Here is a 24,740-nt window from a genome sequence, read left to right on the forward strand (position 1 = left end):
AAAGCGAGAGCTGTGTTCGCGTCCTCGGCAGCCAGTCAGTTTCGTTCTCAGTGGATGCTGGTCTCCGCCAGGGCTGCGCCTTGTCACCAATCCTGTTTGTGATATACATGGACAGGATATCGAGGCGTAGTCGGGGTGGGGAGGGGTTGCAGTTCGGTGGTCTGAGGATCTCGTCACTGCTTTTTGCAGATGACGTGGTCCTCATTGGATCATCGGCCTGTGACCTTCAGCACTCACTGGATCGGCTGGTGGCCGAGTGTGAAGCGGCTGGGATGAGGATCAGCACCTCTAAATCTGAGGCCATGACTCTTAGCAGGAAACCGATGGATTGCTTACTCCGGGTAGGAAATGAGTCCTTAGCCCAAGTGAAGGAGTTCAAGTACCTTGGGGTCTTGTTCGCGAGTGAGGGTACTATGGAGCGTGAGATTGGCCGGAGAATCGGAGCAGCGGGGGCGGTATTGCGTTCGCTTTACCGCACCGTTGTAACGAAAAGAGAGCTGAGCCGCAAGGCAAAGCTCTCGATCTACCGGTCGATCTTCGTTCCTATCCTCACCTATGGTCATGAGGGCTGGGTGATGACCGAAAGGACGAGATCACGGGTACAAGCGGCCGAGATGAGTTTTCTCAGAAGGGTGGCTGGCGTCTCCCTTAGGGATAGGGTGAGAAGCTCAGCCATCCGTGAGGAACTCGGATTAGAGCCGCTGCTCCTTCACTTAGAAAGGAGTCAGCTGAGGTGGTTCGGGCATCTGGTAAGGATGCCCACTGGGCGCCTTCCTTGGGAGGTGTTTCAGGCACGTCCAGTGGGGAGGAGACCTCGGGGAAGACCCAGGACTAGGTGGAGAGATTATATCTCAACACTGGCCTGGGAACGCCTCGGGATCCCCCCGTCAGAGTTGGTCAATGTGGCCCGGGAAAGGGAAGTCTGGGGCCCCCTGCTTGAGCTGCTCCCCCCGCGACCCGACCCCGGATAAGCGGATGAAAATGAGATGAGATGAGAATGAGAGATGTCCAATCGAAACAACAAGCTGACAAATGCAAAAAAGTTCAGTAGAGCCAAGGGGAGTGGCCGATCTGTGTTGATTATTGTATGGATTTTGTCCATTGATAAATTTAAATATAGATTATGCAGCTTTAGTTATAAAGTCTAAACTAAGCCTGCATTATTTCAAAATAGAGGGAAGATTTTAACATTGTAGGTTCAGCATAAATGATGAATTAATTCTGATGCTGTGCAAGAGCAGTTAAACTTTGACAGAATGGATCAAAATGAAATCTTGAAACACGTTAATTGTTTTAAAGATGCAACGTAAAGTCACAAAGAGGAATTAGGGGTGGAGGACAAGTAAAGTGGTGGTGGAGTGATGTCAGAGTAGAACCAACAGGTGTGGTACTATTGCTGCGGCTCGGCCACAGTCAACGCTTGAAGCCAAGCACAGACGTAGCTTTAATTTACCAGCCACATGATGCTGCAAAGGCCTGGCTATCTGAGAGGCTTGCTTCAACTCTGTAACAGCCCTAAAATTGGAGGCCGGTGCCCTGATTTATATGGAAAAGTTAAGGGGGCTGGGGGCACATTCCATGACTGCTGCAGGCAGGAAGTTTTGGAATCTCCATGGAAATAAAGGCAAAACAGGGAGCTCTAGCTTTATTTTTCCAAGTATTTCACACAGGCCTTTAGAGTAAAGTATGCTCACAAGCCTCCAAAAGGAGAGAGATGACTTGCTGCCAGACACATTGATTTACTCAAATTAGGATACAAATATTGCATGACTTTTATAGTGCAATAAGCACAGAGGCTTGATAAATACAAGCAGATCAGACTGAAACAAATGCAAAGACAGGCTATGAAGAATATACATAATTTCATGACACCACAGTTTACTGATGGTGTCAAACAAACAGCTAACCTTAATTTTCTTTGAACGTGCTTGATTTATGGCCATTGTTCTTAATCCCCTTTGACTGATGCTTTGGGTAAGTGAGAACTATTCACAGCTAGTGGGAGTCAAAGTAATGAAATCATAGTGATAAAAGCAACAATCCAGGCAACAACCGTCATTCCTGCAGCAGTCCAGATGTGTGTGGAATGCATACATGTACTCTGGCGTGAATTTTCTTCATCCTCCCTGGATGACGACGACTTGAGGACACCTGAGGGTCCCTTGGAGCATATCGCCCTCTGTGAAGTTATTCAAACTTGGCCCTGACTGGAGTCACGTAATCATAACCTTTCACCCACAGACCCCCTGAACACCACTCACACTTCATTGGGGCTCTTGTCTCCTAAATGCTGCCAATAGAGGCAGAATGAAATATCTGAAATGCGATCTGACTGAGCACAGATGGGACCAAATAAATCACAGACCCCAGTGTGCTACAAGTGTCCCGGATGAAAAAGGCATTTAACAGTTAGAGATCGTGTTTTGCGGTTTTTCTGAGCAGAGAAAAGTGGCACTCGCCTTCAACAAGTAAAGGGAGCAGGAGGAAAATGTGTGGCATGACAGGAATCCCATCCCTAGCTCACAGGGGGGGGGGGGGGGGGGGGAATGCAAAAATATTTACATTAAAGTTCCCATTTTGTAGAAAGTGTGGTTTCCTCGTCTTTTTTAATCCATATAGATACATAACTGAATTCATGGATTAATGCACACAGCTCTTACTCACTGTGATGAAACTAACCAGTCACAGCTTTCGAACGTGACCCCAGGACACTGATCTGTACCCCATGGAGAAATATTGTCGTTAATGATGTTTCATAAAATAAAATGATGTTAGGTGCCAAGTTTTTATATCATGTTTATAAAACCCTTGTGCTCACTACTGGCAACAGGAATTTAAGCCTCACATAAAGTTCACAAGTTCCACTCAAACAATCTTCATTCCTACAATTAAATTAGGGTCAGTTGATCAGGAGTCCCTTGATCTAGAGTTGCTCATTCAATGTTTACAGCAGAGATGTAATGGATTGTGAATAAAGTTGGTTTAAAACAATCTTGACAACTCTTGTTTGCCAACTTGAGCAATGTAACAAGCTGTTAAACAAAAGCACAATCCCTTTGGTAACGTGTATTGAATGAGTTACCAAACATTTGCCTTTTTACACCTCTAGCAGAGACAAAGCAGCATTATCATTAATGTTGAAGTGTGTCGACTTAACTAATCTTCGTCAAAGATTAGTTAAGAGCAAACTGAATAAGCTATAAAAACCTTCAAAACCAAAACAATGAGCTGAGGGAAGCTAAAAGGCCAGGGTAGGTATAAATCTGTAGGTTTGTCGCCACACTTCAAGTCCATTTAATTCTAATAAACATGTTCATTATAAACATTTAGGTGAGGGCATCTTTAAAATTTGACAAAATGTAGTCCAAATAAATTCAACTTAGAAAGTGGATTCCAACAGAGCCATTTCCCCCCAGTAATAGAACATCTTAGCTTACATATTTCTAAACAACCAGTCTGATGTCACTCAGTGGAGAGTATGAACCATATTTTGGCAACACATCAACAGTTTGGAACGTAAACGTTTCAGCTTAAAGCAGTGAAGTATACATTCGGCTTCACGCAAGGTTCTTGAGTTTCCATGGAAATTTCACTTCACGTTCCTTTATAAAAGGACATGGGTCAGTTGGTGGAATTCTTCATGTTCACCATGACTTCACCACAGTCTCCACTGTCAACGAGGGAAAGACATAAACACGTTTTAAAACCGCACGTCTCTGAAGTTCACGCTGGTTGAGTTTGACACAGAGAGAGTGTCAATGGATGGATGTTAACTTTTAAAATCAGAAGTGACACATTGACTGATTTCAAAATTAAATGTGTAGCATTTTATCAGCAGAAAAACTTGTTCCCATTAACAACTTTACCACCTTATTTGGTCTGGTAGGACTGTTGGTGTTCATTAGCTTGTTTAAAAAGATATTGCTCTATTACTGACGATTAATATATGTATTTCTCTGATCTAGTGCATATCCTGGTGTTAACCTGCCGGTTTGGAATGAACTGTTCTCTTGTCCTGTGTAAAGGTTTTGTGGATTATTCCTTGTCATTAGTGAGTCCTCTTCTAACAGCTCAGTCACTTTTTACTATTTGTGTGCTGGACGTGTAATAAACAGTCTATGTTGCAGAGTGAAGTTAGAAAACGTTGTGATCATCCAACTTGGTTTATCTGCAATGAAGATTTTATAGCCCATGTTTTTGATAAAATGATGAAAATATTCATCAGTGCAGCTTTTAATGAGTGAACCTCTTCCTTTTTTAACGAATGTTGTGTTTGATATTCCAATAAAAACATTAAACCTTTGCAGTAAAATAGCAGAAATCCTGTATCTCAATTGAGTCAAGTTTACTTATAGATCAATAAATATTCAATGTCGACAGGCTGTTGAGATTCAGTTGCATCGTATCTTATTCAGATATATATTATTTGAATGTTTGTTTTTAATAATCAAGATTTCATTTCAGCATCTAAAAATGAACCTTTAGTGACACCTAAAGATGACATGTTGGGTTTTTGTAATTGATCCAATGCCTTCACAGTACTGAACCAATGCAACAATAAGAACAAGAGGCCATTTATCAGACATATATTAAGAATTTTTATCAATTATTGTGAAATGTTAAGGCATACATACAAATGTTTCCTTTACAAAAGTTCACAGCAACATTATAGTGGGTCAACCAGCTGAAGCAACAGTCCTTTTGTATTTGTCATCGGTTATAACTTAATTGTTGGGTACATCTTTGGCACCAGAAAACAGAACAAATACACAAATACAAATGAAAAAAACAACTTTAAAATATATTAACTTCTCTCACTTCAAATAACCATTTATGTAAACACATTCCAGAAGAACTGAAGGGCACTAACTCAAACTGACACGTTGCACTGACCCGCAAATGCACAGTGATGAAGTTGTGAGGAAAATACCATGTCAATGTGGACTCCAAGCAACGATGGATGTGGCGTTTGTTCCTCTGAGATAAAAATCTTCAGATCCATACTAACATGTTTAAAAACTGGACGATAAGCCATTGGCTTGTTTTCAAATCCACTGATGCTGAATTTTCTGCGGTATTCCCCTGTAGAGTTTAACACATGTGAATTGTGGAACATTCCAGTTGACTACAAAACCTGATCCTGGAAAATAGGAGTCTACACTCAGCAGTATTCAGTGATCCCAATGTGTGCAGGGAGAAATAAATAGAAGATTCTATGTTAAGGATACAGTCCACTCAGAAATATCCGATACTTGAGCAAGGGAGAAATACACAGCTGAATATAACACAGTGACATGATGGGATCAACATATAGAGGAGCAAATGCAGGCCAATTATAGTTGACAATTTCTACGGTTGTGGTAGAACCAGCTACCAAGGCTGAGAAGAAATAACTAGCCCCAGAAAAGGAATCATGTGGAGAATGCATACCATTTTAACAAGGGGTGAGGGGTCAGACTTTAGATGGCCTTTTTCTTTAACAGGAGCACTCCCTCAGTGAGGAATGTGAGAAGATTAGCTCCCGCATGTCGGCGAAGAGGAGCAAAATGCTGGCCACTCGCCATCTGAGGCCCCCCAAAATTAACCCGGGCTCTGGAAAATTAGACGGCCGTGGAACACTGTCAATCCTCGCAGGCTTTTTTAAGAGAGAAATGAGCGTGCTACACATTCAAAGGAAGTTTCCAAATCCTCTGCTGAGCATCTGCCTCACATGTATTTTTAAAGAGAGGAGCAACTGTTGACTTAGGTTGGAGTTGTTCTCTTTAACAGAATAATCCTCACACATGGCAGGAAAGCATGGATGATGCTTGCACTGAGTTGCTTAATAAATATTCCCACGGTAATAGTCATGCTACTGGAAACCAAGTGAAGACCGGCTATGCATGTGATGCAGAAGTGAGTCATTCGTATATAAATTAAAATGTGGAGCAGAGCAAGACAAGTGATCCTTGTTCTTCTCACCTCTCAAAAAAGAAAGCAGCATTTACAAAAAATAAATACATGACAAAAGAAATAATAACATGCACCACATATGTACGTACATCAGCAACCGAGTTCCTGTCACAATGCTGTTCAGGTACTGAGAACAATTCTTAATGATGAGGCAAATGTCAGAGTTTGTGAATTTTCGCAGAAGCAGTAGAAGGAAAAGCTCAGCTCTCCTCCCCAGACCGTCTCACATTCTGGAGTCCGCACCTCCATTACGGCATTTGCTGGTGGACGAAAGTAGTTAACACCTAGGCCCAATGTGTCTGTTGTTGTCTGCTGTCCCCAGTTTTGTTATTTGAGCTTTACTGGACACTCAAATGAGGATCTCAACCAACTCTGCATCTGAGCAGTTGTCAATTTTGAATGTCTTGAGGGGTTCCTTCAGCTCCTCCGGGACGTCTGCAGTGAAGGTAAAATTAGAAGATTAGAATAACAAATTTGGAACCTTCAAACAAATGTAAGTCTTATTCTGGCTCTTTGTATCAACACTGTCCTGAATGAGGGTCTAGTTATCTGAAATAATGGAATAAAGATCCAACAAGCTACTTATACTTATAACAGAACACTAATATTGGGTGTAGAGTGCTCAAAATAACAATAAACCCACCAGTGGTAGCTGCCGAGATCACATCAGACGTCCTTAGCTCCTGTGGGACCTCGTCACACTGGGTGCTGGAGTCTATGCTCGGGCCCTTGGGCACTGCGCAGGGCCGGGGGTGCATCACGGCAGCACCTGTCAGGTCATCCGAGAGGCTCTTTCCTACAACGCAGACAAAGAGAGGAGGCCGTTTATCTACCCGCTTACATCCACATTAACACTCTACTGAAAATCTGCCCCGCCGAGATATTCCCATGACTATTCTGGATCGGGCTATTCTGGAGGGAGCGATGATATGCATTCCGCTTTAAAAACATGTTGCCTATTTGAAGGAAACCAAAGGGTTGTCTCCTGCTCCCTACACTTTTTTAGGAAGTGTACATTCTGTCTGGTGACCCAGACCAGGCTCCCAGTTGTCGCTTGATAGCATTAGTGGTTAAAGATTCAAAGTTCCTCAGCGTAGCATGAAGAGTGAGGGCAAAGCTCACCTTTAGTCTCCGTGCTGCTGCTCACGGTGTTGATGGAGGGGACGGACCTCGCCAGCCGTAGCCCTTGTCTCTCCAGCTTGCCCTGCTCCGATTTGGAGCGCTGCTGGAGGACTCTAATCACAGCGTCCTTCTCCAGGAGCTGAGCATGAAGCGCCCGGATCCTAAACAGAGGACATACACGATGAGTTCTTAAACCCCTCAGCAGTAATGCATGAACTGGTTTTGAAGGCCTTGAGCAATGATGTGTACCTGTTCTCCATCTCCTGATTCCTATGATTCGACAAAGGCAGATCTTCATTAAAGCTGTTGTTGGGTGAATGTCGGGGGGAGTGCTTGATGATGGTTGTATCTCTGGAAGCGAAACATAGCACTGTTAACATTTGTGACCCTAAAACACCACTTCAACTTTATAACTAATCAAGTGTTTTACTGCAGATTTCGCCGTACCTCTGTGTAGCAGCAGTGGCAGCTGCATCCATGGCAAACTGCCTCATGGTGCTCTCCTCCAGGTACTTCTGCTCCCACTTGGTGATGTCGGCCTCCAGGGCCAGGATACGCTCCTCTTTCTCCCTCAGCTGCTGCTGCTGCGACATGGACGAGCTCAATTCTGAAGCTGTGGGGTCAGCTGCCCGCCTCTGAGACTGACACACAACACATGGTAAATTGGTTAACATCAGGTTTCCAATAAATAAAACACCTTAAAGTTATGCATTTTGGTAAAAATGCTTATACAGTCTCCTGTTCAGAGCTACGTGAGAAGACAGTCCTGTCAGTCTCCTCTAATTGTCAGCGAGACAACAAATGCGCACATTCTTTAAGCTCCAGACACAAAGAGTAAACACTTGTGCATGTAATGACTGCTTCTTCTCACCTGTTGTGCCCTGAGGCTCTTCAGTTCGTGCTCAAGCCGAGTGCGGAGCCGCAGCTCCAGCACTTCCCTCTTCTCGCACGCCGCCTGCAGCTGACCCAGCGCGCTCTGCAGCCGCTCCACTTTCTCTACGTAGGCCCTCTTCCTCTGCAGTTCTTCCTCCAGCTGCCAGTTGCGGGCCTGTGCTGAGGCCAGACCCTGCTCCAGCAGCTCTCGTCTCTGCTGGCACTCCTCTCCAGAGATGTGCAAGAGCTGAACCTGCCTTTCCAGACGTTCACGCTCTCGCTGCTGCTCCTCTTCTGAAACACAGAAAGAAAAAAAAAATATGGGTCAGTGGCGGTAAGGGTAACGGCAGGAGTTCAAGGTGTTAGGGGTCTGAGCACAAAGGAATGCTAAAGAGTGCTGTGCTGTAGATCAGGACAATTCAGTGGCCCTCGATGGGGTCAGCTATGTAGCACTTTGAATGGAATGTGACCCAACAAGAGACATTAGCATGCTACTATAAAGACATGTGGTTCAACAACAGACCAAGTGGCAGCCTATTGTATCAAGTGAAAATGAATTACAGAGGCCTCAGTAAATTGAATCATTATCACAACAAAATGTTTCCTAAGTTCCAACTAAAAAGTAACTCACATTTAAACAATAACTGTGACAAAGTAAAGCCAGTTAATCTGTTGTACCACTTTAAAAGGAGATTGATTACACAACATGAGTGCATGCCTGTGGAGGGAATGTGGACTTCCTCTTATCCGCTTACGCACACAGGCATAGCTTTGTACTGGGAAAAGCTCTGGAATGCTTCTAAGGACGTGAAGTAAACAAGCAGCTCAAAATATGATTCAAGTGGGACCTTCTTGAGAAAAAACTCATGAACTACAGGTCCCACTATCGTGCTTGACATGCCGTGCCAAGATAACTGTTTTCAGGAAACACAGACACACAATATTTCAGATCTGAAGCCTCACATGTCTGTTTAAAACACAGAGTCTTACAGCAGGGTAATGTGTAACAGACAGTATGGCCGATTATGCAACTAAAGCATAGGGAAAACATTGAGTTGGGTTCATTCTACAGAACAACAAAAAGAGAGTAGAGAAATATTCACAACTGGCCAAAACATGATTAAAAGGTGAACGTGACAAAAAGCCCAAACAAGGAGAGTAGGGTAGTCAGAGGTCATGTTGAGTTGGGCCAGGATGCCCCGAAGTCTGATTGTTTCACCCTCTAGAGGGGAAGTCAGCAACGATGCTTAAGTGGGCGGAGGGAGGTGGAGGTGGGGGCATTCCTAATGTGGGAAGAGCCTGAAATACCCCAAAAATTTCTGGAATCCAGGCCACATTTAAGGTGCCTATGGAAAATAGCTGTTGTGTTAGAGCTAAGAGAAAGCTTAAATCCACCATCTGTTTGTTGAAAACACATCAACTCTGTTATGGATACACCCGCCGTCCAGTTTTAGAGCTGCTAAAATGGAGAAGTTTGGAAACGCTGCTGACCCCGTTTTGGTTTGAAAACTCCAGGACTGCCTTTAAGTCTGGACGGGCAGAAACAGAGATGTTTGCAAACTATGACGTAGACACTCAAATTCTGATTGGGTCTTTTTCCGTAACCTTCAATGATTCATCAGGATCCTATCATGTAGAACACATCATGGATAATCAATTACGGTAATTGCTGACCCTTTTCTCTTTGCTAACAGCTATTGTGCAGTTAAATTCCGCATTATACAATAATACAACTATTTACATGCGCAGGGGACGAGGTATTAATCAAGCTATTAAATCAACAATTTACAATTCTACAATTACCAACCAAATGGTTCCTGCTTACACCGGCATGCGCATCCCCAGTGTACGCGAGTGTGTCAACTTGATCCGTGTTTTCAGGCTGCTAGTAGGGACGCAGATTAAAACTGATACTGTACCAAAAAGCTTGTGTGGACAGAGATCATTTTAGTTTGAAAACAAAGTCCTCGCTACAGAGATAAAACCATCACGCTGCGACACACATCAGTAAAAGAGGAAATGGATCCCTGCTCCTTGATGGGTTTATGGTTCCACAGGGCACAGTGATTTGTCAGATCAGATAAAAAAACAAGTTGACCCTTCCTTCTCTCCTCTGTTCTCTACTAAAACAACTAATACAGACACAAACTCACTTTGCTCCAGGAGTTTGACAAAGACATGCTGCTTCTGGTCCACACACTCAGCCTCCTTAGCTGCTCGCTGTTTGGTGGCTGTGTCCAGTTGTTCTGTACCGAGGAGAACGGAACAAAACATGACGGTTACACACAGAACTACATTTGTAAGCAGGATCATTTTAGCTCAGCAGATAAATGGAAACATACCTCTCAAGTCTCTGTTGAAGTCGTGCATCCTCTTGATCTCAGCCTCGAGTTTATTCCTCATGGTTTTTTCCAGAGTTTCCCGCTTGGCAGAACCTTTCATTAGAGTCTCATAAGCTTCAGATATCCTCTGAATCTCCAACTCCAACTGAGAAGAAATATGAGAAGAACGTCAACCAATGGGAGAGGCATCCCTGTTAATTCACTCATAGACTGGATAGTGGTTTCTGCTGCAGCTGTTGATATCAATGAGTCAATCTCTAAACTCTCCACCCCCTTTCCCTTTTTTACAGCCTAGAGGCAAATGGCTTTTTATCATTATGCGCAACTGAAAAGTGGGATTTGACATTCCTGAGTGAGCACGTGTGGGGTCTAGGTGCCAAGGCATCTCTCTGCTTTTATTGCATGTTTTGAAAGACAAAGAGGATTTGTCGTAGACCATCCTCAGGCTGTAGTGTGAAAACTCTCAACATCAAACCAGCCTAGAAAATTATAAAAAATCATCCAGCTAAAAAACATGGCACGTTGCTGAGTCTTCTCTAACAAGTGAACCAATCACTGGCATCTTTATCATGTGCATATGTCAGTCGTCTTACAACGCTGACATGTACTGGCAAGAAAACTGCTTTTACAGTTTCCAACAGCCTCCCTTTATCGCACGTCCATGTCTTCTCTCACCTTCTGCAGCCTGACGGCCTTCTCAGCATAGACCTCCAGCTCCTTCCTGAGTCGCACATTCTCCCTTATCAACACGTCGGACTGAGCTGAGTTGCTTGATGCTGCAGGGATGCTGCTGTGAGCCACCTGGGACTGAGCGGACACATACCTGCTGAGAAGAGACACGAGTAACTCATTACAACACTGCTGAGAAAAGATAGCGTCTGAGAAAATAGATCATATTTTTATTTCCATATTGAAAGCAAAATCATGATTGCCTACCTGGGGTCTGCGTAGAAGGGGGGAGGAGGGTCTCTGTAGAACTGTCCATGCTCCTGCGAGTGGCTGAGCATATATCCAGGAAGACTGGCACAGAAAGGGTAGTCCGGAGGTGGCCCACGCTGGTCTACACACTGTTGGACCCCTTGCCGGGCAGGTGCAATAGCATTTGTAGCATTATTGCTGTACAGCTGTGGGTAGCTGTTTGAAAAGCTTAAACCCATATTGGCTCTCGGTGCATTCCTCTCCAGAGAGAGCTGCATGAGCCTCTCACTGAGGGAGCGAGCATGCTCCCTCTTCAGATCCCACTGTCCCTCACTGCGACTGCCCATGATGTCCATACAGGAGCTTTCCTGCTCGGCCTGCACCTTCTGAGAGATCAGGTACTGGGAGTGGGCCTTAGCCTCCTCATACGTGGGCAGCTCCTCACCATGGAGCTGGTACAGATGGCACACAGGGCTCTCAGAGTGCAGACAGTCCCCCTGGTGCTCCTGGCCTTGAGGCTCCTGCCGTGTTGACATCTGGATGTACTGGGTCTCCTCTTGGCTGAGGCTCTCAAGTGAGGAGCGGGGACTGCCGATGCCCCCTCCGCTGCTCCCTCCACGCAGGGCCTGCTGCTGGATGGCCAGCAGTGTGCGGGTGTCTGTCAGGTTCCCGTAGCGGAGCTGCTCCTGGATGAGACGGTGCAGGACCGTTCCAGAGGAGTCTTCAGCAGTTCTCATCTCAATCAACAGGAAGAAAAACGAAAAACTGACCGCCTGGAGCTGGAGGGTTTGGTGCTTCACAAATCACAAATCTGAAAGGTAAATAATGATCTTGATCAGACATTCATAATATATCTTCCATTTTGCCTATAATCTAACCAAACATCATCCATTTCTACTAATCATGATCATATTCCTGTTGTGAACCACATGCAGAAGCCAACACTGTCAACATTCTTCTCAACTAAAATGTACAGGCTCCTCTACTGCTGGAAATACTCCTGTAAGTGATGCCAGTGCAGACCCAGTTTTAATGTTAACACAATATAAAGAATAACTTCCAAGTCGTACACACAGACTGATTTCTCAAAAATCAAATGGGCTGTTTAACAGTAAGACATGGACCCAACATATCCTCATACAGGACACATACAAAATAGAGAACAGTAAAAAAGAGTAATCCCTGTGGGCTGCTAATGAATTAATGATGAAATACATGAATACACATGAATATATATATAAACATTTTTTATATTCATATATATATATATACACACACACAAGACAAGATAACCTTATTTTCTCCTTTATTAGTCCAACAATGGGGAACTTTGCAGTGTTTCGACAAAAAGTAGTCTGTAGTAATATAATACTTAGTAAACATGAAATATACATGCAAGGAGAATTAAAATGAAAGTTGAATAGAAATACTATCCAATATAAACAGAGTGTATACACTGAGCAGCAGCTTTCATTTAATTTCAGATAACTGTGTCGATCAGGATATTAAGGTTACGGTTTTTTTACTCAAATAAAAAGTAAATATGAGATAATTCAATTTACAACTAAACTCAAGCGAGCAAACCAACAGACGAGTACCGCGTCATGCACAGAACGAGACGTCTGGTCCTCAGGCTCTCGAACACCCTCCGGCCCCGGAGCGAGCAGCGGCAGAAACACACACACAAACAAAGAAACGTAAAAAAAACTCACCGATCGAGAGTCTCATCACACAGGGATCGCTTCACATGTGTTGTATTATCTCCCCGTGTTTTTGCGCTCGATTCTACAATGTCCGCGGGTTTCCCACGCGTCTCTGCTCCACGTACGTGTGTGTGCGAGAGCAGGAGCAGACTGAGCCGAGCGGCGAGCTGCGCTAATAAATAACTGAGGGCCGATTGTTCGCTGCGGCTGGAATGACTGGAATGTAAAGGCTGCAAGTCCCTGTGGATCAAAAGCAGAGCACAGGGGAGGAGGAGGAGGAGGACGCAGGAGGAGGAGGCAGGAGGAGGTGGGAGCAACAGAGACATTTGGATTCAGAGCAGCAGCCGCACCATCTCAGCTGGCTGCCTGTGTCATGTAAAAGAGATGCTTGTCTTTTGTTGTGGTGCAGTTTTTCTTTTTTTTTTGGGGGGGGGGGGGGGGGGGGGGCTCCTCTAAATCAAATGAAGAAGTCCTCACAGTTTTAGGAGAAACACAGGAATGTTATTGTGAGACTGCAAGATCATAAAGTTCTGTAAATCACGTCAACCACTGTCATAGAAAATGTATCGCAGCGTTGTAGGAATCATATTTGGAAGGATAAGAGGTTTCTCCATCAAACAAAGAAGAGAGAAGCCAAGTGAATCATTTAGTGAAATGAAGCAAAGACAAGCAACAAATTCTACCATTGTTTCCCTGATACACACCTTCAATAATAAAAGGTTTAGTTCATCTTCTGGTGTTCAACTCATTGGACAATCATCAATGTTTTGCCAGCTCTCCCTTGTAAAAGGTTACTAACCTTGTTCAATTAAGACAAAGAATTGCACTTTAGTGTACAACACATTGGATTTTGCAAGTTTAACATGACAGAAATTCTTCACGAAGCAGGTGACAGATCCCTGTCCAGCTACCACACTGAGGCAGTCATAAATAACAGTGCTGTCATATAATTGAGACGTGGATTAATCATTATTTCTTGAGCAGTCTTTGTTTGCATGTGCCTGGTAAATATTTAAGCTGTGGCCCGTGCCAGTTAATTGCAGAGTGTGTGTCTGTGTATGTGGACACAGAGGGAGAGGGGCGGGTGCGAGGCACGATGCCTGCCAGCTGTCCGTGGACTGAAATCCCCTTCCCCTCCTTTAATAAGAGCTCTGAGAGACGTATTGTTCTCCCCAAAAAGCAGACATGATGGGGGCAGCCCTGCCATCTGCTATTCTCCCCTCCACCAGCACCAGCTATATGCTTTTTTTTTCCACAGACACACACACATGCATGTAGATGAAGATCAGCTGGCAGTGGGGGTTGGACTGCAGTATAGGATAGTAATGTTATTGACATGCAGCCTTCTTTGCATAAAAGGGATCATCCTTATGTGTTGGTGGTGGGGGCTGAACAAGTCCACACTTGTCAGTGCAGTCAGTCAGTTAAGCCCAACTGCAGGTTACTTTATCTTAAACACTCACAGGCCGACGTGCACCTGCTCATTTGCATGGCAGTTCAACAGTCCAACCGTAACTGAAGAATGTGGATTGCTTCAACAACTGATAAGACTCAACGGATTTGGAAGCGAGAGGTTTATAACATCCCATGTTGTGTTGTCGCACCATTGTACAAGGATATTATACATTATATTACTAGAAGTGCTAAGTGCGTTGTTTCCTTTTCTTGCCCAATGTTAGATGGGATGATCGGACTATCGGAGATATGGCCAAAAATTATATCAAGATAAAAAATCTGTGAGTCACATGTCACCTTTATATTTCTTCTAAGTTTAAAGACTGGTTTTAAACACTCGATAAACCAGCAATTATTTCATAAATATGAGGTTGATCATTACATTACATTACATTACATGACATTTAGCTGACGCTTTTGTCCAAAGCGACTTACATTTTTTTAGTACACTCAGCATTTATGAGGGGCCATTTAGGGGTTCAGTATCTTGCCAAAGACACTTCGGCATGCAGATGGGGAAGAGTGGGGTTTTGATCAATTATGTGGTGTCCCTCCTCGCTGTGCTTGCACAATTCACAAGTATCACATTGATCTATATTGAACTTTAATTGAGAAGGCCAAAAACATTACCGAGATAACTAATATCTATTGGTCACACATCAGGATACAGCCTCAAGACAGTTAGCTTAGCTTAGCAGAAACAATAGAAACCGTCAGCTCATGTTTGTCCAGAAACAACCTGCCTACACCACATGAGAAGTTTACTGGATTCTACAATGGATGTACAAATTCACTTTGTGTAAAAACTAACTAGTACGTAACTACTCTTCAACATCTATCAGCTCGAACTCTCGAAACACTTGGCATTGTCATGAATCAAACAGAGACGCCAGAGAATATATATAGAAGCGTACCAGAAAATGGAAGACACTCAGCACCTGCATAGAAACTCTACCTCCACTAGCGTTTCAGCGTTGTAATTGCAGTGCAACTCACGAAAACCAATGCACAACTATGAGTGCTCAGCCCCAGTGCATAGGCTACGTGCCAACCTACAGCGTAGCTTCGACGCAGAAGCATGAACTGGGTTTAAGTCATGTAAAGCCAAAGAGGACAGCTTCACAGTGAGCAGCATGTCTCACCCATTAGATAATGTGAAAATACTATGCCAGACATTCATAATGTTTGTGTGATGTGGCTTCAATATATCACTAAAGCTTGGATTGATAGGATGAGAGTAAATCTACCGATTGTATGTCCAAACCTGCTAGTTCAATGCAGACATGTCATGTGTCATGAGTCAGCACTACATCTGTGTCTTTACACACAGACAGTGATGCCAATGTGAATCAGTCCTAGACCTGCTGGTACAAGTCAGCATTTCTTTCTTTCCGATGACTCCACCCAGAGTCAGACACACCAGGCTGAGTGGCTGCTCCCTGGAAACTGAAAACCAATCTAAATCATATAAGTATAGTATGATTGTTGTGTATGAACATTATTCAAGTGTGTGGAGCACACACACAACTTTGTAAATTGTTTGTGATTGCCTGCTGTTCCCTCCACAGAAGCACTTTACATATGAAGTTAATTAGGTATTTGAAGAGGGTCAATCAGATAAAACACACACACATACATACACACACACACACACACACACACACACACAAACTCACACACACACAAACTCTCACACACAAAGAATAAAGACAGTTAGAATGGGTGAAGGGGTAACCCTGGCTTTGTCCAGAAGTATCTGAGTCCACTTTCTACCGCCTCTAAGCTCAGCAATCAACACGCCTTCAAGGATATCTAGTATAAATATATGCTATGTGTATATATGGCAAGAATGTGAATATGTTTATTTTTATCCATTTAACCACAGAGGGTCCTGACTAAATAAGTGAGCCTGCTAAAGCTGTACATAAGAGAGAGAGAGAGAGAGAGAGAGAGAGAGAGAGAGAGAGAGAGAGAGAGAGAGAGAGAGAGAGAGAGAGAGAGAGAGAGAGGCACCCTGCCGGTAATAACGTAATTGTGGCTGGTTTATAATGTTGAATGATCTTCTTTAAATGTAGAAACATTATCGTTTGCTGCAGTTTGTGCTGTGTTGCTCTGCTCTGCTCGCGCTGCTCCTGCTGCCCTCTCTCCTCCGCGAGCGCAATGCTTATATTGCTTTTCTCAGTCACCATCGGTTGTGCACTTCTTTTCCCTATGCATTGTGGGAAACAATGAGTGGACTACAAGGGTTATAAGATATTTCACAAATTTACGGACAGCACTACAAAATGGCGAGCTCACTATATAGTGTGCTGTATAGTGATTAGCGAGGTGATTTCGGACACAGCCCATGGCAGCACATTTTAGTTTTTAATCACAAACATACTGTGAGAGTTTTTAACCCTTTTCCTGAATCATAGAAACAAATGCACTATCAGTAGTGACATTTAAGATCAGCTATTTGAACCCGTTAATGGTGTGGCCTGGCCTGACTGGGTTCACACAATGCAAACTGATCAGCGAGCAGCAGCCTTGTTATGTGAGGTTGGACAAGCCGGGCGCCTCAGCAGCTCCTTTTGTTTTCCTGCAAAGGAGGAAATGGCCGCATTCCTCACATTACCATGTCCATGGGGTCTGACCAAGCCTCCAGTCTGCTGTTTTACGGGGGGATGACAAGAGGGCACCCAACAGCCAATGATATTTTTTACGTTTAATGGCGGGTTTCTAATGAATAATGTTAGAGCTTGACTGTCCCAATTCATAACCACAACTTTGCTTTACAGACAATGGTTATGAATGATTTATGGGTCAGGAAATAAGAAGAGTGGAAACGTGTGTTGGTGTGATTTTCTGCGACGGTTGGACAATATTCAGTCTGACAAAATTTGAACAAAGAACACACCAAACCAGGTTCTAATAATTCTAAATGTATTTGATAATTTCTAGATATACAATGATTCCTGACAGAAGTAGACTTGGGACAACCCGTGTTTTGTTCCTTTACACAGACTTTAATCAAATGCCTGCAGCCACGTTTGAGGACTGCGAGACAACTGGAGTTGAACAACATTTACACAAGCCTGACTCGTGGCACACTACTAAGAAACGGTTTCTCACACCTGGTGACACAAGGAATTCCTCACTTCAGCATAAAAGTCAACAAGTCACCCTGAACCAGCAAGGAAATCCAAACAGGACTACGCCTGTGGGTGATGCTGTTTACAGATAAGGCAAGGACAAATATTCTCATGAATGCCCCATGGGCCCAACGCCTCACTGGTTTTCAGTCACTGCAACTTTATCTTGGTTCAGCTACTTTGAACTGGATTTGATTCTCTAAATTTAGAACAGTTTTATTCAGGTTCATATTATGGTCTTCAGTTCCACAGAACTCCACTGTGAAATTAAACATTTTCATTTTATTGGTCCAATAAAATAGCTATCAAGAGTATCTAAAGAGTAGCTCGAACTATAAGTTGACAGTTTGACATTTTCAACAACTAAGAGTAGCCGTCTTGTAAATTCACTGCAAACTAGATGGTTACTCAGTAGAGCACATACTGTAACCCCAGAGGCCATACAGTCCCCATATGAAACCACATTTAAAGTCACTAGATCCAAAATAAGGTCGGCACCAAATTGCACACCATGATAAAAATGAGTGTTTCTTCATCAGATCTATTAATTATTCTTTGAGAAATTTGAAATGTTAAAAACACAATCTCACAACGTTAAAGAAAATAAAAAAATAAAATGATTGGGTCTGCCCATTTATTGGGATCCACACCAAAATGAAATGGTTTCCTCCCTGCACCTTATAGCATCCTTCCACCAATTCCATGGAAATCCCACAGCTTTGATGACGGTAATAATGAATTTCATGACATTATAGTGAAATAGGATTTCCCTGGCTTCATCTTTTATGTTCTGCACTTTCATATATCTGCCTTTATAGACATGAGCATAGACGATATATCTAAACACTATCCACTATCAAGCAGTCGTAAGCAACAACATCTATATTTAACTCTGGTATATCCCAGTATATATTCCAATAAATGAATCGTGGTTTTATAAGCAGTCAGCCCCATTTAGTAGGTATTCGTTGCCTGGTAACATTTCATTCACATTTGTATGGCATTTAGCGCTCCAGAGAAATCCAAATCCAAATTGAATGTAGACACAACTAAATGTGGATTGTGGTCAAGAAGATCAGAGCATGCAAATAGGACTTAAGCTTCCGAGTTATTTGGATTGAAGCCGTCTTCCCACAACTCTCAACCGGCACCCAGCTAACATGACCTGTAGTTTTTGATTTCTACTCACAAGTTAGCAAGCAATGTTTGTTATCAAGAAAAAATATCTAAAAGTACCCGTATATTTTCTTACATATATATCTACATCATTGTTTGTTACTAAGCATTTACATTGTGCTTGTAAAAGTGTTTCCAGTCCCTCTTATGAGTCGACTGTGGCATTTATGCTGTTGACCAGGCCATCTGCTTTAGCCCAGGGTCAGAGAGCAGCTGCTCTGGTGATAGTCATCTCTGCAGCTACACCAACATCCTGCTGTCCCATTTGCAAAACAAATCCAGTTATGGCCGCTCCAGCATCGATTAAGATGCGGTGCTGCTAACCCTAATACTGAGGGCCACACCAAAACACACACACATAAACACACATCACATCTCTAAACAGCAGGGATTGATATTGCTTTGTCACGTACTGACACACCTGATACATGTACAGAACTGAAAAAGAAGTCTAACAAGGCAGCCTTAATTATGACACTCAATGAATTTTTGACTGTAGCCAGGTTGTCTTGGCAGCCACCTTCAAAGACAGGTGTGCATTGTGCATCAAATACAATGGAAACGTCCGAGCCAGCAAATCGCCACAATGGACAAAGTCATTTTGTCGAGAAGGCTTCGACTGAATCATGAGAGAAAATATTGTAAATGTGATACACATCAGCAACAACGTACCCATATATTAAGGTTAGTTTATTTTTGTGTAGTAATAATCAAACACATCAACAATTCAGGAAAGCAGGATTTGTTATACTAGATAGATAGATAGATAGATAGATAGATAGATAGATAGATAGATAGATGGATACTTTATTAATCCCGTAGGAAAATTAAGATCATCCTATGGAACTTTAGGATATTTTACAGATAATGATGAATCTAGTAATAATCAAAAGCAAGCTAAACTTTGGTTTACAAGGCTTTTGAATAGAAAACATATGGAACTCAGTTACTGTATTAGGTAATGTCACTGCGTTTGAATGGAATTAAAGACACCAAGCTGACATTTGAGTGGTGTAAAGGAAATTGATTGAATAGTCCTTGTTGTCAGTGTTACAGAAACCTTTGGAAGGGGCTAAGCTCAATTTTGCCATTTCAGGAAAACAAGCAACTTGTGTTTGGCTCACAACACAGAGCTTGTGTCAACACACAACACAAGCATTCTTCTGAATGCTTGAGCTGCTCTGTCAGAATGCTTCCTCATGTTTGTTGAAATAACAAGAAGTGTCAAAAACAAGTTATAATTTGAGAGATTTAAATGGGATCTTTTAGTTTTATCAGTGTAAACATTACATCATCTTTAAAGTAAAAGGCGAGTACAGTTTAAGATGTACATTTTCTGACTCATTTACTCTTAGAATCAAATGACAGTATTTAGAGCAGTGTGTTGGGGCTGCAGGCTAAGGGGCAGATGTTGTTAGGAAACAAAGCACACAGAGCAGAAGATCTCCTGCCCTCCAGCTCAGAGGCAGATGCACCTGTCAGCCACCCGCCATATGGACTCCTGAAACAAGAATGCAGTGTACGCAAAACCGAGAGCGGAGAGAGTGACTTCAAATATGTTTTTCCATTCAGTGCAAGCTAAATCTACCACCTGTTCCCCACAGAGAGGACCCATTCAAGTGTAATCTTCCCTTTCTCCTGGTCCAAAGCCATTATGGTGAAAGCAGGTGGAAGAAGCATGTGATGATACATCAGCTGCAGGTCACATACAGTTAATAGAAAATGCTCAGACTGTGCACAAACCGCACAGCCTTTGTTGCTCATGTCGAAAACGTTCCATTTTAATCTGCGCCATCATTTGTGAATTCAAAGTTTCTGTTGCAACAAGTCTGAACGATGAATGTCAGGTTACACAGATGCATGTATGTGCTTGCACTTATAACCTTGCCCTCCCCCTCCCCATCTATACAGGTCTGGTGCAGTCACCATGGAGGCAGATGGCCAGTAAAGGCGTTGCCTGGAGGCCAGATGAGGTCGTCATTTAGTGGAGTGGAGTGGAGTGGAGCGCCAAATCTGCTCATCAGCCAGTGGACTGAGATGGATTTCCTCAGTGCTTGAAGCTAGAAATGGCCGAAGCGAGAGCAGGTGGTGCACCACAGGCCAAATACCTAACAGCCCTGGAACAGGAAGGCAAGGGTTAAACACTGGGATTTCCATTTTCTAACCGGGAAAAAACTGGAATAAGAAAAAAGAATAAATGTATTTACCTGAGAAAAATGATTCACATAGTGAATTTGGCAGATTTGCAGTGTCCCTGTTTTTTTATACACATCTTTGGGCATCTATTACTTATAAACAGCTGAAGTATTTAGCTCATGAATAGTTCTTGTCTTTTCAACAATAAATCAGTTTAAGACTTACAGGAGCTGCTGTTGCATTAGGACAATTCACTTGGCACTAACCATTTCGACCAGTATAGTTTAATTAGTTTTTTACAAATTAACAGTACAGTATGTTCACACGACATGTGCATATTTGACAAATAATTATTGAAAACATTTACTCAGTTATATGTGTGTGGGTTATGAATGTGCGATATTATAGACATATCATTTTCTATTATAAATCTACCTGTGAATGTAATTTTTTTTAGAGGAAATTAGCAATTTCCCAAATTTCTCAGATGATACACTCTGTGTTTGCTCTTGTCCAACGAAGCACCTAGTAACAACCCAATTTCCTAAATTGTGCACAAACAAATCCAATAATATTTTATTACATGATAATGATTATTATTGATTATTTAGCATTTTAACCAAAAGATAAATAGGGGTCCATTCCCATATATGCGACTGTTCAGGTTATGTCTAGATATATAATTTGTTGAATACGCTAGCAGAGGTTATTGTCTGAGAGCAGTGCCTGACACTGTTTCCTATGTCTGCCCCCACCTCTGTCCCAAATGTCTGACTTTGTGTTTCTGGCAATTTGCTCCCATTGTGCGGCACTTCCTGATACGAGGCACTCTGGAAGACTGGGCTCAGTCAACTGCAAAGGAATGTGACATTCCTTTCTAAAATTGCGGATGTTTCTTTGGATTTCTGAGGCCGATTTCTGGCGTATTTCCCTGTGGTGTCTGGAGAAAGTGTTTCCGGACAAGAGCGTATACTCTAAACTTTGTGCTTGATTGACTGCAACAGACTGCTGGGCGCCAACAGAGTATTTATTTTAACTACACACCAGTACATATTATCGTTCTTTTGTCCTCATGTATCAACATTTAATATCTTAGTGTAGCTTAATGCATTAATAGATTAAATAAATAAATTCCCAAAACAAAAGTCAGGCTATATTTAAACAGGAAATTTGTTTATAGTTTTCATATATAGTTTTCCTAGTTAGAAATTGAACATAATATTTATAGTTCCATCTTGGACCATCTGGACTTTCCCCTTCATTAAATAAATGAAGGTAACTTTATCATTAATTCTTGTAACAGACTTTCCATGTTGTGCTATACAATGGTGGCTGAGGTTATACTGGTTGTTTCCTTCCTGAAGTGGGTCGGGTGTGTCCCCTGCAAACTGAGCCACAAGGTGTGGGGCCGGAAAATCTTCCCCCAGGAGTTGAGACGCCGCTCGCTACGTCATCAACAGTCAACTAACGCTATTACAGTGACAAACAATATCAACCAATGTTATCATATTAACAACCAACATTATAAGAGTGACGCATCTCACAACTGCAGGAGATTGATCTATTGAGCATGTTTACATCGGTTATTTCAATGCAACAATAGTCCTGTCCATAGAGCCTCTTTTAAACAGAGATCCTACTATACTGCCATTAAAAAGATCCTTCGTTATAAAGACTTTGTTTGTTTACCCTGAGCCAAACAAAACCGGCATAATGCTGGCCCAGTTTGGGATTTGAGACATCTCTGTGCTTCAGAATCAGATGGGTGACATATAACAACAGCGTCAGTGTCCTGTCTCCCCGTGCCAGCTCCCCCTTTAACACAGCTGTCGCTCAATTCTCCTGCTGTTGGCATAAAGGCGGAATAATCCTGACCCCCATTCTGTGTCCCAGTCATGCAGGACAGTGAGGCAGAACAGGACAAGAATTTTGGTCCCAGACAGGTGGTGCAAGTCTGCTTTTTGGAGCAGAGCTTTTACACTGCTCAAATAAAAACCTACAAAACTCAACTAAATGATTCAATATGGCAATATTGATTATAACAACTTACACAAAATATGCTTTCAGACATGCACTGAACATCGGATTATCTCCTGACATTCTCCAGAGAAACTATTAAAAACTCAGGTGTATATCCGAATGAGCGGATGGGAGAAAACAGTAGGAAATTCACCGCAAGCGAGTTGGGCTGTTGAGGATGTTTCAATACATGTCAATTCTACGTCGTTGTGAATGTGTCAGACCAGGGAATCTCCTGATGCCTTGTTCATGTGAGAAAGGGAAACTACGGAGAAAGTCCTAAGTGTGCGGACATTTTTATGCTTGAAAACAGCTATTTTGTGACCTTTCAGATTTACTTCAGGGGTCCCAACCCCCAGATTGCACAACCATAGCTTTGAAACAGAGATGTGTGCATTTCAGGATCTTTCATATTTCAAAGTTAAATCTCAGCCTCGTTAAAAAAGGGAAAAACTATATGCCATGTGTTGTATTTTTGAAAATAATTGGTAATTCTGGCCATATTGAAAAATTACTAGTCTGACACTTTGATGTCCCATATTTGACCCTCAAAACTATTATGTATTTCTATGAAAGTATTTAAATAAACAACGTCAACATCAACTACAGAATCAGTAAGTCAGTAATGACAAGGAAATCCACAGTTTTGAACATGAAGTGCTTGTATGAGATGTGCTTTATTTTCCTTCTCTCTGTGAAAGGCTGAAAAGCGGGATCTTCTCTGAGTTCCACCTGCTGTCGAGGGCCTCTGCATGTCGACGTCTGAATAATGAGCAAACCACTTAATATTTATTGATGACACTGTGTCAGCAAAGAACTTTGATAGATGCAGGTCTCACTGAACAAACAAAGAGAGGCCACCGGCTTGTTGTGATAACCTCTCTCTCTCCAGATGGTAGACTGGAGTTAAAGGGAGAAATGCGACAGGGGAGTGGAGGGGTCAGACGTGAGGAAATCCCACCCTGGCCTCAGCAGATAGACAGGAAGCTCTGCCATTTGCATACAAACTCGCTCTCAGTGGAGCAGCATGTGCAGCTCGGGGTGAGCGCGTTAAAAGCGTGGGAGGGAGACCTGCACACCACTGATAGTGCATTGTCAAGTGGCCATTACGTGCCTGACGAAATCCACAGGCCTTGACTGCAGAGACAGAGGAGCTACAATAAAGAGGAACAATATATGTTAAAGTCAGAAGGGCCTTTATTCCCAGCGAGATTACAGTGATGAGAAGCAGACATCTAATCAGACTGGGAACTTCTTCAGTTAATCTACAATGCTTGAACAGCTCATCCTTCACAACACTGAGAACACATTATAAAAGCATCTTCAGATTAATCATATTAATACATATCGTACACTACAGGACTTTAAACACCTCAAACAATCACACATCATAACTCACATTTTGTTTGTGTAAAGAATGAATACCACACATTCTTAGCCGCCATTTGCATATTTCAAAGCTTTGTCACTTCTCAACCAGTCGAGCTAACACTGTCTAAATGTGTTAGCATTTTATCTCTATAATCTACCAAGTAAATCAACATCATCTGCCTGTGGAAAGAATGTCTTGCAGAACTGTCAAATGATTGGCTTCACCCTTGGTGTGAGTATTGTTAATTGCCAAGAGAAATGAAATGCCGACTTTAGTAAAATTTCAACATGCGATATGTTCAATATTAATAAAGATGAAATAAACAGGCGACCAGTACTCTGCAGCAGTCAGTGGGGGCAGTGAATCTTCAGTGTATGGCCTGAGTCATGTCTCCTACAGCCTCTGACCAACTATAGCAATGTGTGTAGCGATGTGTAGAGAAACAAGTTCAGTAAATCATTCAAACTTACATATGAACGACACATGTGAACAGTATTAAAAACACTGACTTTAAAATCTTCATTGCAGATTAATCAGG

At 42.5% G+C, this 24,740-nt stretch overlaps 1 protein-coding gene across 2 annotated transcripts; it reads right to left on the reverse strand.

Moving 5' to 3' along the window:
- Positions 1 to 4,574: 4,574 nt before the first annotated feature.
- On the reverse strand, positions 4,575 to 13,103 carry amotl2a (angiomotin like 2a). 2 transcript variants are annotated; one of them, XM_062396135.1, is made up of 11 exons: positions 12,920 to 13,103; positions 11,226 to 12,018; positions 10,965 to 11,112; positions 10,290 to 10,434; positions 10,101 to 10,193; positions 7,946 to 8,241; positions 7,522 to 7,715; positions 7,324 to 7,425; positions 7,075 to 7,235; positions 6,596 to 6,748; positions 4,575 to 6,387 (listed from the first exon to the last, which is right to left on the reverse strand). In XM_062396135.1, exons 2-11 carry the CDS (start codon positions 11,942 to 11,944, stop codon positions 6,302 to 6,304), a joined length of 2,097 nt encoding a protein of 698 aa, XP_062252119.1. In that variant the 5' UTR covers positions 11,945 to 12,018; positions 12,920 to 13,103; the 3' UTR covers positions 4,575 to 6,301. The 2 variants fall into 2 exon arrangements, with proteins under 2 accessions (XP_062252119.1, XP_062252118.1); XM_062396134.1 differs by having other exon boundaries at positions 10,965 to 11,115.
- Positions 13,104 to 24,740: the final 11,637 nt, after the last annotated feature.

Source organism: Platichthys flesus, chromosome 9 (genome assembly GCF_949316205.1).
Source record: "Platichthys flesus chromosome 9, fPlaFle2.1, whole genome shotgun sequence".
In the NCBI taxonomy this organism is placed as follows: Eukaryota; Metazoa; Chordata; class Actinopteri; order Pleuronectiformes; family Pleuronectidae; genus Platichthys; species Platichthys flesus.